Here is a 19,364-nt window from a genome sequence, read left to right as displayed (position 1 = left end):
AATACATCCTTCTTTCTTCTATGTGTGTCAGTCACCTATATATGTTTTCTCCTCGATTTTGCTACCCTTACCCACAGAGCTGTCCTGCCCACAGGGTGTCAGACCCGCCTGTGCCAGGGGAGATCTGGCAGCAGCCTCCCCGGACACACTTGGAGCTGCCTTTTTCCCACCACCGGGAAACGCTTCCCTCTCATGCAGCTGCTGCAGTGAAGCCAGGTGGCGAAACACCTACCCAGAGCATTAGTTTAATGGGCTGTGCTGGAAACCAGTTGGAAGGTGTGTATCCCATTGCTGTGCGTGTACAGCTCAGGGGGCGGCTTTTTTTTTCTGAAGCACAAGCCCAGGCAGACTGCAGCTTGGGAGATAAATTGTTCAATGAGCCCCATCAGCAGGTGGCTGCTGTGTGGAGAGGGTCACAGAGTTTTAAGGAGTCTTCTGGCTATCTCACATGCAAGACTTGATTTTTGAAGCAACTGGGACGTATGGAATGATCCTGGACAATTTATTCCTTAATACAACCCACTGGCTTTCAGTAGTGTACAATTCTTAGCTATGGGACTGTTTCTCTTTGTTTTTTCTGTCTGTTTTCCAGCCTTATAAAGTTCCCCTGATGCCACATGTGTGCATCCCAACAGGGATCCATGTGTTACTCAGGTATCAAGGTTTCCAGAGGCTGAACACAGGCCAGGCACAGCCCTGGTTTCAGTTTGTGCCCACTTCCAGCTTGCCACCTCATTTCAGGTCTGACATGCTGGTGTTCATAAAATGTCAGCTTGTATCCAGCCTTAGAATAGAAGGGAATAGAAGGGAATTTGGAGAATTTGGGCCTGGGTCTTTCAAGGACTTCCTTCTAGTCTGCGTGGACATGGCTCCTGTGTCCTGTAAAAGGACACAGCCACGCTGCAGCTCTCCCTCTCCCTGAGAGGGCTGTACAGCTCCCAGGTTTGTTGGCCAAGTCAGTCACTGTGAGCTGGGTCAGGGGCTCAAGGGGCTCACAAGGGAATTGCATTTGGGGACCAACCACCCGGGATGGCGGTCCTGCTGCAGTTCCCTGGAACATGGGAGCACCCCCAGAATTGGCAGCTCATGCTGAGGTGGATCCCAAGGTCTCGGCCACCCTTTGCTCCTCTGAAAGAATCAGCCTTCCAGCGAGCTGGAGCCGCGTCTGTGTGCTGCAGGACAGCAGCACTTAGTATCATTTATTCACTCCAACTCCTTGTGCTCATTCAGCTACAAAGTTCTGGCAGTCACACTGGCAACTGGCTCAGGTCCCATCTGTTGCACGAAGTCTCCTTCCCCCTGTGTAGGACTCCAGAACACCTCAACCCATTGGAAGGCAAACGGATTCGATTCCAGGGTCTTTACCCATGGGCATCAGCAGTCCTTGCAGAGCCCCTTGTGTTTCTTCTGCTGGAGGAGATTGTGACACTCCTAACTCCGCTGTTAGACTACGTAAGAATGGCAGTGCTAAAACAGCACAAGCGAGGAGGCCAGGATAAGCTGCAGTCCACTTTTCCAAGACAAAAGAGAACAACAGAAGCCTCTATCATCGAAAAATATGCATCAGAGCAAAGTCATCAAAACAATGCCACACACATAACGAAGCAGAACTTGAAACTTCTATTTCCAGTAGCAAAAACCTGACTTAGGATATTGAAATTAAAAGGAAGCTGAGGAAGTAGTAAAACACACTTGTGTGTGAGGAATATGTGAAAGACCTGAAAAAAACCCAGACCAAGGAAAGGATTTCTGCATCAGCAGTGTGAGCCAGCCATCTCCAGGGCTGGGGTTGGCTGGCAGCCCCCAGCCTGTGGTGGGGCTGTCTGCCTGGCCTGCTCTGACACTAAAGCATAAGCTGCTCAGACAATCCAAGTGTTGTAGCCTTACCGTCACTGACATAAAATGGGCTTCAGTAAAACCAACTCCTTCCAGGAAAACTACCTGTGAGCAGATGTGAGTCCTAGAAAAACAAGGCACAAGCCGGTGTCTCACCCGAGTATATGCACAGCTCCTGTCTCTTTCCTTTGTCTCCACTAATTCCTCGTTCCTCCTATGCCCTATGGGACAGATATATGGGACTAAGGTGGGGTGTATACATGTGTGTGTTGATCCTATGGCCAATCCCCGACTGCACGCCTGGGACCAGCCTGCTGCTGCAGTGGGGCAGTGCTCCGCCTTGGGCTGGGCTCACCTCACTCTCAAGTGAAAGGGATGTTTTCCCCACGGGGTTTCTGCCCCAGGCAATGCCCTTCTAAGCAAGGCTGCAGGGACATGGGCTTCTGTGCACTCCACCCAGCGCTGCTTCCATGCTGGCAGCGGTGCGGTGCGCGATGCGGTGCGGTGCGGTGCGATGCAGTGCTTCCATAGCCACTGTTAGGATTAACTTCTGCTCCCAAGGAGATGTGAATTCCAGCACCATCTCTCCCCATTTGGCTGCCCCCTTTGAAACAGTGACAGCTCTTTTTGGAAGTCATGGCTCTCTCCAGTGCCAGCCCTGCCTGCTCAGCTGCCAGATCTCCCTCATGCTCTCCACTGGTCCCCTGTGAAGAGGAAGGGGACAAGTGGAGTAAAGGAACTGGGCACCAGTGCAGATCTCAGTGGCTCAGAGATGTACAGCAGGAGACAGGATCTGGTTACACATTTCACCACGTTCCTCACACCTGGACCACAGATATTTTAAGCCGTTTTTCCATCTCACAGCTACATTTTGTGCTGTTGCTACCAGAGATCAGACACTTCCTGCTCTTCCCATCAGCTCTGCAGCCCTGGGTACTCCCAGCAAACCCCTACCAGTGGGAAGGCCCAGCCCACTTGCGTGGACAGGAGAGAAACTGAATGTGGCTCTTTCAGTTCCTGGCAAACAACCTGGAGGCAAAATTCTCCCCATCTGTCTCCTGTGGTACAGCTGGAGCTACAATGAGTCTCTGTCCTGGGCACTCCCTTCTCCAGGCATGTCCCCGCCTCTGCACCCCGCCTACACCTCAAACTGCCCATGGCCTCATCCCATGGAGACCCCATACTGCCATAGGCACCCCAGTCCCCGTTGGAGGAAAAGGGTTGGAACCAACCCCCCGGGACACCTTCACCCAGGCACAGGCGCACAGCACGGATTCCCCCAAGCATTGGCGGGGATGGCTAGGGGTACCCTGGCAGAAGCGGTTTTTGTGTTTGTGTGTCTGCCTGACTCTGTCTCTCCACCTGCCCATTTCTGCCGGCTTCCTTCTGTGTTTCTGCCCCTCCTTGCCTGTGCATCTGCCTGTGCATCTGTATGTGTCTCTCTGTGCATCTGCTTGTCCCTTTGTCTGGCTCTGAGCGTGTGTATGTGCACCTCTTACTGTGAATGTCCTTGTCCCTTTCCGCGTCCCTGTGCGTCCGCCTGTTTCCTTGTGTGTGTGTGTGACCTTGTCCATCTGCCCGGGCACGTCCGTGTGCTCTTTCTGTGTCCCTCCACCCCTACACGCACACATCCCTTTGTCCCGCCCCGTGCCTCGCCCGCCGCCACGGCCCTTCAGCACCGCGCCGCACGGACAGCTCCCGCCGCCTCCTACCGCGGGAGCCCCGGGGACGCCCCGGGGACGCTCCGCGCACCGCATCGCACCGCATCGCACCGCACCGCATCGCACCGCACCGCACCGCACCGCACCGCATCGCGCACCGCACACCGCACCGCACCGCGCCCCCTCCCTGCCGGAGCGCCCCGCCCCGCGTCCCGCTCCGCACCGCGCTCCGCCCCGCCGTACATAAGCGCCGCCACTGCCGCCGGTCCTGCTCCGCCGCCATGAGCTACAGCGCGGAGCCGGCGGCGCTGGCCGCCTCCTACCGCCACCTCTTCGCGGAGACCCCGCGGCGCCCCGAGGGGGTGGCGGGCCGGCCGGTTCGCCCGGGCGCCGAGCGGGAGCTCAGCGTCGAGCCGCGGCGGGCGCGGGCCAGCGAGAAGGAGCAGCTGCAGGGCCTCAACGAGCGCTTCGCCGGCTACATCGAGCGAGTGCGGGCGCTGGAGGAGCGGAACCGGGCGCTGGCGACGGAGCTGGCGGCGCTGCGGCAGCGGTCGGCCGAGCCCCGCCGGCTGGGCCAGCTGCTGGGCGGGGAGCTGCGCGCCCTGCGCGCCCGCCTGGAGGAGGCGCACGGGGAGCGGGCGCAGGCGGCGCTGGAGCGGGCTCGCCTGGCCGAGGAGACGCAGCGGCTGCGGGCGCGCTGCGAGGAGGAGGCGCGGGGCCGCGCCGAGGCGGAGCAGGCGCTGCGCTCCCGGCAGCAAGCGGCCGAGGGGGCCGCCCGTGCCCGCGCCGACCTGGAGCGGCGGGCGGCGGCACTGCGGGAGGAGCTGGCGGCGCTGCGCAGCGCCCACGCCGAGCAGCTGGCCCAGCTGGGCGCCGAGCTCCGCGCCGCCGCGCCTCCCGTCCCGGCCCCGGCGGGGCGGCCCGACCTGGCGGCAGCGCTGCGGGAGCTGCGGACCCAGTACGAAGCGCTGGCGGCCCGCAACCTGCAATCGGCCGAGGACTGGTACCGCGCCCGCTGCGCCCGCCTCCACGAGCGGGCGGCCCGCAGCCAGGAGGCCGTCCGCGCCAGCCGCCGGGAGGCCGGCGAGTGCCGCCGGCAGCTCCAGGCCCGCCTGGCGGAGATGGAGAGCCTGCGCGGCGCCCACCAGTCCCTGGAGAGGCAGCTGCAGGAGCTGGAGGAGCGGCACAGCGCCGAGGCCGCTGGCCTGCAGGTGAGCCGGGAGGTGTCGGGAACCGGGAACCTTCCCCGTCCCCTCCCCGCGCCGGGTGCCCGGCGTGGGGCAGCTCCGCCCTCCGCTGCTGTGCGGCACCGAGCATCTTACTCCCGGGCCATCAGCCGCAGCGCTCGGCACCTCCATTCCAGCAGCCTACCCCAGTACTGTGTAGCACCGGGCATCTTCGTCCCCCCGGCGCTGTGCAGCACCGGCACCTGCGACCCAGCGCTCCCCCTCCCCCGGTCCTATGCATCTCCACTGCATGCAAAATCCTGCAGCGCGTCTCTGTCCTCTGCAGCAGCCCCTCCCGCAGCTCTATACAGCGCTGGACACTCTGGCCCAATGCGGTTCCTCCTCCGCACCGTGCACCACACAGCGCCCCCGCTATCCCGTGCTGTGCTGCACTGCATGCAACACCCTCCCCCGCACCTCCAGCCACCAGCACTGTGCAGCACCAACCCCCTCTTGCCTTGTGCAGTGCCCACTCGTGCCGGGGCAGTGCCCCCACAGCACTGCACAGTGCCAGGCATCCCTGCAGCCTTCCTCCCGCCCTGGGATAGGGCCTCTCTGCCCTGCACAACAGCTCCTGCCTCTCCAGGGCATTGCCTGCCACCTTCACCCTTTAGGCAGAACCCCAGAGGGCAGATTTCGGGGGCCACAGGCAGGGCCAGGACACTCCCTCCAGCACCCCTTTCCTGCAGGGGATATCCCTGCGCATGGTAGTGCTGTTTAGGGCATCTCTTCATCCCTGCCCTGTCCCTTAAGGGTCACCTCCAAAATTGCCCACACATTCTCTGTCGTTGTGGGTAATTCCTTGAAGCCGTCTGCCGAGGCTCGGCCCCTCACCCTGTGGCCTGGCTCTTGGCACCTGCACTGCAGAAACTGGAGTTCTGCAAACATTAAGGTTGAATTTGCAGCCAGATCCTAACATCTCTTATGTCTATGGAAAGACTCACGTGGGGCAGACACTAAGCACTCCTTATCTCTTATTCTATTACCGCAGTATTACCACATTTTCTTGCTACAGGGAAATGTTCATGATTTGTAATAAAATAAATCCTGAGATTGTTCTATTACATGGCTATTAAATGATCTGTGGTTTCTAAATCAAACCGTTTCCTTCTAAATACTGAAACAAATGCCTTACGTCATACCTGAAGGATGTTGTTATTTCACACACAAGTAATGCCTTGTCATTTTCAAGGCCAAATTTTGCCAGGCTCTCTAGAATTCGTGACTGTAGCTCCAAGATGTTTGTAATCTTCCTGAGTAGTTGAGGTCTTCTTTAACAAATACTGTGGAAATAGGCAATATACAATATTTCATGTAGAGGGTGAAAGGATTACATGCAGTAATCTTCTTAAATAGTCTTGATGCCATGTGAAAAGAGGGCTTCCTGGAACAACCTATCAATTGGGAAAAAAAAAATAATGCAACTGGATTAAACAGCACCATAATTGAAATTGGTTTAGTGACAGCACAGCAGCATTTTCCCACATGACCCTCAGGATCTGCTTTAAGTGTTGTAATACTTTGGAACCTTTTGAGCAATGTGCATATGTAGCAGCTAAATAATTTCCCTGGCTGCAACCAGTGGAAAAGGATGGCAGTCTGTCTTAAAAGAGAGTATTTCTATTGCTTGGGCTTTTAAAGTGTTCCTATAGACTGCCAAAGCACGGGCATGTCTTTATGTTTGTAGGCTATCCAGTTGAAACTGAACCAGTATGTGAGAGCTTTCTGTTAGGAGACAGGTTTGCAATGGTGTGGGGAGGGGGTTTTATTCAACCAGCTGGTAGAGCTGAGGTGTGGAAGAGAGGTACAGGCAGGGTAACAAGGATAACCCATTTTTAAGGAGCCATTTTGTTCATTCAGACTGCAGACAGAGAAGGAGGCTGAAGGCACAGAGGGTCAGAGCAGCAAGAGTGGGGCTGTCCTGGCATAGCGTCACCCCAAGTTCCTCCCTCTTGTCATGGCTCAGTGTAGTAGGAGTCTGGCTGCATCAGAGCAGAGATTTTAATCTGTACTGCAGTGGCATCCATGCATATCCTGGGGCTTTTCAGTTGATGCCCCAATGGTCTCCTTGAACCCCTTTCCATTGCCCAGTCCCACCTCAGAGGCAGAGCTCCATGCAGCTCTCTTGCTGTGGAAGATAGTCGGGGCAGCACAGGTCAAGGCAGAGACCCCAAGGATGGCCTGTAAATGTCCCTCAAGGTGGGATGTGTCCAGCTAACTTGACCGTGAGATGCCCTGTGCTGCATTCAGGATGAGCTGGCACTGCTTCTCCGAGGGTCTCTGCTCAGACTGGGCTCACTGCGTCAGGCTCAGCGCAGCTCCCTGCTCCTTGGGCAGCTCCACGTCTCATGGCTGTCTCTGCACTGTGCACAAGGAAGGTTTTGCAGGACATAAAGAAGGGGGCAGGATGGGGGTGAGGACAGGGAGAGGGTGAGGATGATGTAGCGGGACAAAGCTTCTTTGCTGGAACGGAGGACCTGGAAGCAATCACAAAGCCTGGCTGTGGGGTGGGGTGCAGGAAACCAGACGTTGGCAGTGGTCATTGCAGGGCTTTGCAGGCAGGGCTGCACTGTCACTTAATGCAAACTGCTTACTCATTCCTGCTCCAAATTATGCTCCTCCAGTGGCACAGCAGGGTGGCCAGCAGCAGGACACCATCTGATTGGGAAGATCCTTATAGGAGCAGGTTTCACTGCCTTCACGCTGCTGCTTAGATACCTGGATGCATGTGGGAGAAAACCAGGCTGCTTGTTTTCTGGAAAAAAAAAAAAAAAAAAAGAAAAAAAGAAATTAGTTCCCTTTGTTAGCAGGAGATCTGGCCTCAAACTCCTCCCCATAGCAGGTAGAACTGGATGTAGCAGCCATGGCAGGGCAAAGATGATGGGAAGGATGCTAGAACGATGTTGTCATCCAGCTGAGCACCCTGGCTCTTGCAGGGCTGGCCCCTGACTCTGTAACCCCCCCCAAATCCCTGCATTGAAAGCCCCCACCTTGGGGCTCTGAGGCTTTTTCTGGGGAAGTCGTCAGCCTTCCACTCCTGGAGCCAGTTCTTCCCTCCTGCCCTGGCAGCACCACCATCTCCTTCCACCACCTGGATGCATATCCCAGCCCTTCTTAAGCCCCCCAGATACAGACTGCAGCTCTTCTCCAGGCACCCACTCCAGCCGTGGGTTGCTGCAGTGCTGGGCGCTCTCTTTTGTCCCGCTGAGCCACTGCCCCTGCTTTGACAATATTTAAGCCCATCCCTCCCCAGCAGCAGCTCTTCCCTTCCCCCTGTAGCAGCCTGCCTTATCCCTTGCAGGACTGGGGGCTCCTCCACCATGCACTATTTGTCCCCTCTGTCTCACAGACCCTGCTGCAGATGGGAAACTATATAAAGCCTCCTCCCACCGCACACACACACAAGCCATGCCCGGTGCTCTGCCTGCTTCTTCATCCCTGTGAGCATGAGATTTCATGGTCCCAAGCTCCTGGTGGGATGTGCCATTGTGGACCAACTGCCCGTTGCAGCTTGTCTGTCTATGATGGGCAGAGCAGAAAACCTGTGGGAGAGTTTCCTGCTCCAAAACATGTCCCTGAGCACCCTTGCTTTTGCAGGACACCATCGGGCAGCTGGAGGATGACCTGCGAAACACCAAAAATGAGATGGCTCGGCACTTGAGGGAGTACCAAGACCTGCTTAATGTCAAGATGGCCCTTGACATCGAGATAGCTGCCTACAGGTAAGGCTGCTCTGACCCTGCTCACCTGGCCAATCCCCTGACTCTGCCAGGCTGGGATATCTTCAAGGGCCTGGAAAATATCTGGGTACACACTCAAGGAGCAACACCATCATGTTGCTCATCTCCCTTGCCTGGACCTGTTGTGCTCCTGCCTGGGAAGCAGCCATCATTCCGTATCACGTCTCGATCTAGTGTCTCCCAGCCATCCCAGAAGCAGTGTTTTTTAACGGGGACAGTTGGTGTTGGAAACTTGTCTGTCTTGCAAAGTCAAAGCAGATGGAAAAGGCAGTCCCCTCTAGTTCAGGGCTTTATTTTCCTGGCATTTCTAGAGGCAGAGGAGGGAGCTAGTCTCATGCACCCCATATTGCAAGTGCTCCAAAAATGATTGACCAAAGCATACAATTTTGAACCAGTTTCATGGTGCAGCGTGACCTCAGGTAAGAGCACTTAGACTTGCTTGCAGCACTCTCTCGAGCTTTGCAGATGTTTCATGTGAGATGTCTCCAGACTAACCTCTCCCCTTGTGATGTGCTTGCAGGAAGCTCCTGGAGGGAGAGGAGACCCTCTTCAACATGGGAAGTGTCGGCGTTTCAGCACTCAATCCCCTCCCCAACCCCACTTACTCCTCCCAGCCAAGAGGCTTTAGTTCCTCTACACTGTCCTTCAAGGAGGATGAGCAAGGAGAGGTTATTAAAGTGACCTCTAAAATATCATGCAGCAGGGCTGAGATGATTGAGGGGACCATAACCTCTGCCAAGAAAAGAGGGAGATTAAACCTGCATGAAGGGATCATTGCAAATGCAAAAATGTAACCCTCACACCCTGTCCATTTTGCATTTGAGGGGGAACAGTCTCCACTCGGCCTTTAAATGGCCCCTCCAGGCACGAAGCTGTGCTGGGCTCACAGGAAGCCCCCTTTAGAAACACATAACCCCCCAGGGACACCGACACGGGCCGGCTTCCTTGCAGGTCCTGCCGTGCGGAGGTCGAGTTTGGCACATTGCTCCCTTTTAAATGGTGCAGAGACACGGGCAGGTAGCTAGATGCATGTTGGTCATTGTTGTGGTGGCACAGTGGACTCGTAGCACCTTCCCTCCCCCCCTCCCTCCCCCGCCTGCAGTAAGGGAGGGGGAGCTGGCTGGGACTGCTGCTCAGCCAGCTCTCTGGGGAGGGGGGACGAGGGAAACAACATGTTTACTATAACTAACTTAAAGGCTACAGACCTTCACCTACCATCCAAATCCACGTATAGCTAAACCCTTTCCCACTCCTCAAGCTGTAGCCAACCACTTTTAATCCCAGAAGCACAGAAATAGCCATACTGGACTGTAACCACACCTGACATCTGGTCTATGAGCCACGTACATTTTAAACTATAAGGAATGTTCTTTTTTTTTTTTTTTTTGTCCTGACAACTGTGGTTTTCAGCAGCGTGAATCCAGCCAGGCACACGGGGTTTGCTAGCAACAGGTACAGGGCAGGGAACCAGTGCGTCAGAGATGAATGAACCACCATACCACAGCACCTTGTCCGGTGTGGCTGGCTGCAAAATGTGGGGGGCTGCAGGGCCCCTTGTTTGGCTGCGCAGTCGTCACATGAAAATCCTGCACTCACATTATCATCCTGCCCCAGCCAGCGCTGGGAAGCTGCAGGACTCCCAAACACCAGCCTGCAAACAATCCTCGTCTCCGCTCTAACTGTTCAACATGTGCCAAATTTGATATAGGATTTACAACCATAGGTTTCTTTCAATGCCTTAAAATTACCAGTGATCGCTTTTGCAAGAGCCGGAGACTCCGCGTGTGCGTGTGTCAGTGCCCTGGCAAGGTTATCGTCATGAGACCTTACTGCCCTCACGGTGGTGCCAGAGTAGTTCCTGGAACCAGCAAATCGTTTGCTCACTCTTTCCTCTTCTATTGTAAGGCACAAATTAATAATTAAAAAGAAAGAAACAGTTATGTGAATCAAACCAAGCTGTTTTGTCTTCTTTGTTGCTGCTTCGCCTCGGGAACACACCTCGGCCTCTGGCCCACAGCCGGTTTGGTCCCTTGCAAAGAGCGTGGTGTTGGGGTGCGGCCGCCAAACTGCTGCTGGTGTTGCAAGGCAAGGCTGGTCCCACCGATGGCAGTGGGGCATGCCTAGGTCTCACCCCCAGGTGCCTGTCGTGGTGGCCCTGCTTTGTAGAAGAGTTCACGGCCAACTGGCCCAGGGAACAAGGTCTCCCATGGCCGAGCGCACCCTCATTTGCCCAGAAAATGGACTCTGAGGCTTTGACTTGCTTCACCCCTGACAGTTTGGTCCCCAGATACCTGCCGTTTCTCCTTCGTCCTGCCTGCATGCTCAGGGCTTAAAAATAGCCTCTTTGTTTGTCTTCATAAGTGAAGACAAAGTGATTTATACAATAGAGATGGAAGAAGCGAGGGTGAACCCACTTCCCAAGTAAATCCAGCAAAGGCGCCCACAGAGCTGGCATGACCAGCACTGGCTCATATTGGGAAAATACCCAGGCTCTGCCCAAGGTATGCCTGTAGAGGGGCACAGGGGAGGGCAGCAGGGTCCAGAAGAGCGTGGGCAGACTTCCTGCTGGGTGTCCCTGCCAGCATCATGCTGTCCTATTGCCTTCCCGTTCCTGCCTTGTCACGCCATGTCATGGCAATCTGCCCCAGAGCCCCAGGGACACTGTGTGACAGTCACAGGCTTCTCCGCTAGCGCTGCAGGCCAGGAGCAGCACGGCCATTTCCCTTCACTCTGCCACACCACTAACCTTGGGGACGATGCCATGGAATGGCCACTCACCATGGGGCAATGCAGCCATGGGGAGAGCGGCCCTGTGGGCAGGTGAAGCAAGGGGCACCTTTCGGAGGCAGAGGAGGGGGCTCAGGGCATGGCTGGGGCAGCACATCCCACCCTCGGCCTCCACAAAACAGCACAGAGCAACTCAGGGCACCCAAGCAGAGCTTGTGGAGGGGGGCAGTGCCTGCAGAAAAGTCCAGGGCACTGGCACACAAAGCAAGGACCAGCCAACCTCCAAATACCTCCTGGCTCAGCTGTCAGTTAGAAAATGCAAACACACAGCATTTCTCCCAAACCATAGGGGAAATAAAAGGCAGATGTGACCGTGCAGCTAATGTAATGTATTCTGAACCTCAAATACCCTCCAGCACTGCTTTCTTTCTGTCTCTTGAGTATAAGCAGCCTGACCTGTCCTTTATTCCCAGCATGAGCCTCCGTCAGGATTGCTGCTTGCTCAGCTGGCTGGATACTAGCAGTGAAGCTGGAGATTTTACTTTGGTGATACGAATGTGGAGAGGCTGCAGTTGTGGAGGAAGGCAAAGGAGGCAGGGGCAGGACGAGCCACTCTTGGAAAACGGCTGCTTTGCAAGGGTCAGGTCCAGAGATCTCCTGTATTTCTGGAGCTCTGCAGCATTTTGGTGCTGTCTTATGGTGTTAAGTTCCAGCAGCCAGGGAAAGGACCTGTGCATTTAGGATACACCAGAAAGGACCAGGCTGAATTTTAGATTACCTTATGGTTTTGACAGCTGCTCTGCTGGGCTCTGTCCCTGTGACCTTACAAGATCTGAGGTGCCAAGCTTTAATTACCCTGATAGCAGCAACTGATTGACCAACCCCACAAATGCTCTCTCAGGACTGAGGGTGAGCGAGAGCCCTTGCAGGAGGGGGGACAAACCACTTTCCTGAAGGACAGAGCCCAACCACAGATGGTGTGCAGGAGGGGAGGAACTCCCAAGGGGCACCAGGGCTACCCCCAGCTCTGCAGCTGCCTCCCAGCTATCCGTGACCAGCCTCTGGGGGCAATGCCTGTGCCGTGGGAACCACAGCATCCCAGTGCAGTCACAGCCACTGGGGACAGCTTGCTCTGGGCACTGCCCAGGGCTCAGTCCATTTTGGCTGCAAAATCAGAGAAGGGACTGCCTAACACCCAACTGAGGCACACTGAGCCCTATCTGCCCAACTCCTGCGGGCCCCAGGTGGCTGCCGCCAATGGGTGAGAAGGCTGAGCTTTTCATTGAACATGTGGTGACATGTGGCCCCTTCTTACCCTAAGGGAGGCCCATGCCCACACTCTCCTCGTCTTTAGGAGAACAACGACAGCAGAAAGGGATGGGTCCGGCTCAGCATGTTACCAACACTGACCTCTGGCTACCTCCATCCAGGCCTCCTTTTCTATCATTATCTTCTTCAAGGTGACTCCTTTCACCTGCCTGCTTATACACACCAGAAGACTTCTACAGTGGAGCACTAAGCTGGAATACAGCAATAAATCCTCCTTTGTGGTCCCATCTTTCCTACTGGGTTAAACACCAAGGCTGCAGAGGAAAGGAGTGAGTCACGCTGCAGATGCTTAAAGATTTATACCTCTGCAGAACCTCGACCTCTCAGATAAAAGGCAGCCGCGGACACAGAGGAAGAGACAAAGAGCAACCATTGCTCCACGATGCTGCACTGCCTTCGTCTTTATGCTGGGGAGAACTCCAGGCTCCATGCAGGGGTGCAAACTCTCACCACAGGGCTGACCAATTAGTTTTTTCCCCTGGATAGGGATGCTGGCCCATGCACCATGCCGCTGTGCTTTGGCTCTGCTTGTTTTGTTGTCACGTAGGTGAGATGGGACAGTCTGTGCAGCCTGGGATGTCAGCTGGAGTAGGCCTAGGTCATGCTCCTGCTGCTCCAGTGATGGAAGAGCCTTGTTCCCATTATGATCGTGAAACCAAGGGTCCTTCAGATCTGCAACAACTGTTGTTCCTGCAACAACTTTCTTTGCTGAGATGTACAGCTCCTTAAAAACAGAGCGTCACTGCACACAGAGAAGTTGTGCTAATGATGCATGTCCAGATGCTGGAATTAAAGAGTAAGCCAAAGAAAAAAAACCACAACATTTTCCTTTGGCAGGAATGCAAACATCTCGTTTTCCAGACTGGGGAACAACAGTGTCATTCAGCAAGAAGGAATCAATACACAATTCAGAGCAGAGTCTGTTCCAGCACCTCTGGCCGGATCCATCCAGCCCTCTCCTTGCCAGCTCTTAGCACAGAGACCTCCCCAAGGAGAAGAGCTTCTTCCCCCAGTGAGTGAACCCATGTAGAGCCCTAACGCCAGCCGAACAGATGCCTCTGATCAAATGTCCACATCAGTGGGGTCCGACACCTTAAAGCAAAGCTTACATCAAAGCAGCATGAGCAATGCCAGCTCATTCACCCAACTTCGCAGGCATACGGGAGCAAGGATCTCTTGGCAAACGCAGTGTAACATGCAGTAAGAGAGTGCTCGTCCACCCTGTTCTGTCCCAGCAGATTCCAGCTGAACCAGAGGGGCTGCAGAGCTGGTATCTGCAATTACGGGGATAGGGGGGATGCACTACTACAGCTTGTGCAAGGGTCTTCACCCAAAATGCAGCTAAGAGAGAGAGGAACCTGCCACTCCATTGTCCTGGTTTGGGCTAATCCAGAACAAATTCCGTTTTAGTGCTTTAACTTTTCAGTCAAGTCTCCTCTAACTAATGGCATTTTCTGAAACAGCAGCTTTTTTTTCCAGACAGTGACTGCTCCCAGCAGTGATCAGGCCTGATGTTTATAGTTCGTACTAAGGAATGGTATGCAGAGAGGCCCTTGCTTATACTTGTTCTTGTAGCAACCAAGGTCACTGCTAAATCTTGTACCCTGTGTTGGGGTGCCGGGAGTGAAAAGGGTCACAAGCACGAAAAAGGTCGCACCTGCAGGGAGGAGCGAACAGGACAGGTGACCCAAACCTGACCAGCAGAGTATTCCATCCCATAGACGTCATATTCAGTATAAAGCTGAGAGATCACGAGGGTTGGTCTCTCTTCTTCGATGGCCGACGTCTGAGGAGGACTCTGTCTGTTCTGTCATCGATCCCGATCTGTGCATCCCTGAATCCAGTGCCTGAGTCCAGCTCCTGCATCCCATCCCTGTCTGCTGCTGAGTCCAGCCTGGGACTGCCCCAGTGCCAGCCCTGCAGGGGTGGTGACGTGTTGTCATCAGGGTGGGGGCAGTTGGGTTCAGTATTGGTGTTGTATCTATTTGTGTATATATGTACGTATTGTATATATTTCATTATTTCCTTATTCTTATTATCTTTTCTTTTATTGTTATTGTTTCATTAAAGCTGTTTTCTTTTCCAAACTGTAAAGTCTCTCTCCCTTGATCTCTCTCCTTTTCCCTTTTGGGAGGGGAGAGGGGTTAACAGAGAGCGTCTGTCATTTGTTAGTGGCCAGCCCAGCCTCAACCTGTGACATCCATGACAAACGACTATATCCTTATTAAAGCAGGATATACTGCAAATACACTCTGCCGCCCAGAACTGACTGCTCTGTTGGAGCTCAGCTGCGTGGACTGTAACACAAAGAAGGAGCAGTGCTCACACTAAATGGACATACCTGCTTAGACAGATGGAAAATACTCAGAAAATTTCAGATTGCAGTTCCAGAGCCACAGGCACACATCCACTTGCTGCTCGTAGATGGGAGCAAAGCTCTTGGGGTGCTGTGAGCATCAGTTCTGAAACAGAGGCACCAGGGTCCATTCCTATCACAGCAGGGCCAACTCAGCTCCTTTGCCTTTGAACAGAGAGGCAGCTGCTGGCTGCCTGCATCCCAGAGAGTACAGGAGACTCAAACCCCATACCCAGAGCAGCCTTGTAAACGCTCTGACACATGCAGTCATTCTCCGAGATGGCGTACATGCACAGACCCGATTGTGGTCTGTGAGAACAAGCTCTTTGGAGATGTCATTCTGAAAAGCTGAGGTCAGACTGAAAAATACAGTTTGCACTGAGGCTTAGAACATCATTAAGTTTAAGCAAATGTTCAATGGCAATGCAAAAAAACCCCAAGCCCCAGACACAAGGGAACTTATTAGCAAATTCCTGGTCTAGCAAAGAGGCCTGAGAGCTGTATGAATAAGAATGCCTGGCAATGCTTGAAGCAAGCCAAAATGTCTCAGCAAGCCAAAATATTCAGGCTAGATTCTTAAGGAAGCAAGGATTATAGGATGATACTGTGACTGAATGTCCACTTCACCCCCTAAACCCTTCCCCAGTCATTTTTTATGCTCATCAGCTTAACTTCGGCCACATTTGAGAGCGTCAAAGGTCTCAGGTACCAACACTCCTCCAAGCTTCATGCAAGCACGTGCGTAGGTGAAATACACTCATTGATGGAAAAGTTGAGCTTCCCTTACTAGACACCAGAAAACTCATTCAGAAGGCAGATGTTATGAATGTGTCAACATCAAGGCAAGCTTCATTGTGAGCTCATTTGCAACCAAAAGACAAAGCTGTAAATGCAAAAAAAAGACCTCAAAATGAAACAAGCTGTTTTAAACTGTTCATCAACTATTTGTTTCTTAAAACCAGCTGAATCCTTTTAGTTGAACTTCTCCATAGATAACTAAATCAATCTACTTGCAGCTGGAACAACCTGCAACACAACAAATTCAGGCCAAGTGTTTATCACTTGGCAAAATTCTAAACAAGTAAAAGTAAAGTCTTCGAAAGAAACACACTTGGTTGCTTCTGTAAGAGGTACTGTTACCAGTCCCGGTATACCTGCATCCATGAAGGGGATCTCAATTGCACTGTTAATTGCCTGCCCTCGTGTACCCAGCAGTAGTGTAGAGTTTACCCACACAGCACTTTATAGACATTGTTGCTCTAGGTGGACAGAGCTGAGAAGTGAAGAACTTGCCTCAAGGTCATATAGCAAGTCAAGGACACAGCTGAAAAGAGAATGCAGGCACCCCTGCGTTCAGCCTACCTGCTTACGCAAAAGACTACCGCCACCACTCCTGTTCTTGGACACAAATAATCTGCTATTTTATTGCCACCCATAGGTGAAATGTTTTCCCATGTCCCATGAGGAAGAAAAACGAGATTGCAGGTTCTTGTGAAGGGTGTTGGGCTTCTCACCTGACGAGTTCTTACCTTCAGTCCCAGGTATATGCAAGAAAGGACACACTGGTTCATCATTTAACATAACCACATCTGTCACCACAAGCTACAGAAAAGCATGCTGCAAGCAGAATGCTCCCAGCACATCGTGTTATCTTGGAACGACTGGTTGCCTCCCAACACCACACGAAAAGCAGCTCTCCCAGGAATACAGTTATTTTTCTCAGTGTTTGCCAAGTCCCCACCACCCACTTTTCTACTGTTAATGTTTTCCTTGGAACATTTTAAGATTTCATTTTCAAGTAGACTATTTTACCACACAATTAGAAAATACAGCACTCTTTTCCACTTTGGGAAGGATTTCTTTTGCAGATTACTGCTGCTTTGACCCAAATAAATTGTTATACTAAATCAAAACCCAGTAATGACGGTGACACAGCTCCAGCAAGAATTTTGCAGCTGAAGGACAGCCAATCAGTATTGCATTTCACCTTAGATGGGATTACCATTTATCTCTCAAAACCAATAAAATTTGAACTGTTCAGTGATTAAACCTGTATCTATGGTAGCTTTCTGGAACCCCAGCAAATATCCATTGGCTCATTCAGCAAGGGTCTCTTAAAAATGACACGAGTAAAATTCAATTTGGGATCACCTCGTTGTTCTCTTTGTGCTGAACCTATTAGCGGTTACAGAAAAAAAGGCGGTAGAAAACAGGGACAGAAAGCAAAAGCAATGAGAACCCACCATTTGCAACATTCTCTCCATCTCTCAGCAAGTATCCATCGCAGCAGAACAAGTACATTTTAACGTACCTAAACATTCAGGCTGGCACCTGGTACACTCTATCAGGCATGCAGATGGACAAACTGACCATCTCCTTTCAAAAGAAAGGGATGTAATACATAAAACCGCCTGTGTCTCTGTTAATAGGCTCTCTCCCAACTGCTGGAGTGAAACCCGTTTGTATGGAGCACAGATCTCATAATAAACACACTCCACACTGAAAAAAAGTGAAAACAGAAATGCCAGGGATGCAATTTTAGTTTGTTAGTGACTGTTAACATGAATCATTGCACACAAATGCCTGATGACTCCTTGAAAAGAAATCCAACACAGACTAGTATCAGACAAGCTTGAATGATTTTTTATTCAAACTCATCGGTTGTTTCACAACTATGGAAATAAGAGTTAAGGCTTGTCCTGGCTCACGTGTGCCACAGTCTGGCAGCAACACAGAGCAAGGCTGGGTGGAATACTGGTGCTCAGAACACAAACGACAGTTACACCTCGCCGTTGCAGTGCCCCTCCATTCAGAAGGCTTAGCTGCACATTTCACTAGTCTCTCGAACCTTACCTTCTTATCACACTAAATCTGTATCAAACACCAAGAAAACAGGCAGAACATAGCCAACGTGACTCAATGCTCATGACTCGAGTGTAGCTTCATTCTGCATTTATATGAACTCCTGACACTAGGGCTCACTCTCCTCTTGCTGGGAATTAGCAGATCTGTAAAGCAACTCAGAATTGTGCTGCAGTACAAGTGGTATTTAACTAGGATCTGTGTTAGCCATGACATTGCTAAGTAGGTAACCAGAAAATAAAACCAGAATTATTTAATCAAGTGAAGAAACAACAGTGTGCAAAATGAGTCCAAGCACACCTTCCCTCCCTTCCAGCACACAAAGCTGGCTCATCTCCCATGAGGGCGGAGATGACGTCCCACAGACAGCCTGTTGTTACAGAAGCTCTTCTACCATCAGAACCAGAAGTGACTGGAAGAAATCCAAGGTTAAAAGGAGACCAACAGAAATAAAAGAGCAGCAGGAGAGTTGAAAGAAGATTGGCACATTTTAAAGCAAGCAGACTGATTATCTTTATGCAGGAAATACACAGCCCACAGATCAGCCTTGGCAATAGCCAAAGGTCACCCCTGCTGCACGCTGAAGTGCCCCAGGGGGTACTGCAGGCGCAGGAGAGTAGGTCAAATACCAGTGCCTTCAGGGTATGCTTTAAGGCGAAAGCAAGCAGGATGTTCAGCCAGGAAAACTAAGCTAAGTATGCTTTCTGAAAGCGGGTGAGGAAGAAACAAAGAGAGAAGTGGACAAACGGAAAGTAAGAGGTTACTAAGCATTCATAGCAAAATATCACAGGCAACAGAGCTTCAATCCTCCTCATCAAGCCACTGAAAGAACAAAGTAGGAAGTCTTGGCCTTCTGCATTTTAGCTGGCATGTGATTTATCCTACAGAAAACCTCTAAAGATATCCAGAAACCTTTTTTTTTTTTTTAAAAAAAAAACCAACCAAAAACCAAACCAAAAAAACCCACCACCCAGAAACTGACCCTGACATCAGAGCTGGTGGCAGCATAATCATCTTGAGGTTATGCAAGTCAGCAGTACCCTAGAATGACATTAATTTGAATCAATGATCAGCTTCTGTATCTTTGCAAATAAGCCCTTCTGGAGACACGAAGTTCAAGCCTGGATTAAGGGAGAATTTGCAATGTAAGATTCGACTGTACTGCTAACTTTTTTTTTTTTTTAGGCATAGAGTAATACATAGAAAGAAAAACCATGAGTGATCATGAAACAGGAAGCGGCAGTATAAAGTAGGCCAGCTGGACACCTTGCATAAAGCCAGGACGATGAGAGCAGCAGAGAAAGATCTGGTTCACAGAGGACTTGATAACAACAGCCAAAACCATCAATGAAAATAATCTAGAGGTGGCTTTGACAAAAGATAAATGTATTGACAAAAAAAAGGGGTCTTGTAGCTACATAGGATTATTTCTCCTGTATCTGTGTTGAAAAATTATCTTGACATCTTTACTGAGCTATTTCTCACTGAAATCCTCATTGAAAGGAGAGTCCCAGAAATTCCGTGTTATTCCACCTAACAATACTGCAGTTAGCTCCAGTGGAGATTTTGGCATTAAGCTACCCTTCACCATTCAACCTCCTAATTGAAATTTGTCATTCTAATAACC

At 51.9% G+C, this 19,364-nt stretch overlaps 1 protein-coding gene across 1 annotated transcript; it reads left to right on the top strand.

Annotated features, from left to right (window-relative positions):
- Positions 1-1,029: 1,029 nt before the first annotated feature.
- Positions 1,030-9,257, top strand: INA (internexin neuronal intermediate filament protein alpha). The gene is made up of 5 exons (XM_086466874.1): positions 1,030-1,106; positions 1,717-1,872; positions 3,931-4,708; positions 8,321-8,445; positions 8,984-9,257. The coding sequence occupies exons 1-5, from the start codon at positions 1,030-1,032 to the stop codon at positions 9,255-9,257; spliced, it is 1,410 nt and encodes a 469-aa protein (XP_086323000.1).
- The last annotated feature ends 10,107 nt before the right edge of the window (positions 9,258-19,364 follow it).

The sequence above is a fragment of the Leptosomus discolor genome, chromosome 6, assembly GCF_034619465.1.
Source record: "Leptosomus discolor isolate bLepDis1 chromosome 6, bLepDis1.hap2, whole genome shotgun sequence".
In the NCBI taxonomy this organism is placed as follows: domain Eukaryota; kingdom Metazoa; phylum Chordata; class Aves; order Leptosomiformes; family Leptosomidae; genus Leptosomus; species Leptosomus discolor.
Note: the sequence above shows the minus strand (reverse complement) of the source record. Positions and strands in the feature narration are given on the sequence as shown.

Coding starts and splice junctions, on each gene's coding strand:
- INA (XM_086466874.1), top strand. CDS start 1,030: ATGGCGGTCCTGCTGCAGTTCCCTGGAACATGGGAGCACCCCCAGAAT. Junction 1,107..1,716: donor ATGCTGAGGTGGATCCCAAG/GTCTCGGCCACC, acceptor AATATGTGAAAG/ACCTGAAAAAAACCCAGACC. Junction 4,709..8,320: donor CCGAGGCCGCTGGCCTGCAG/GTGAGCCGGGAG, acceptor TTGCTTTTGCAG/GACACCATCGGGCAGCTGGA.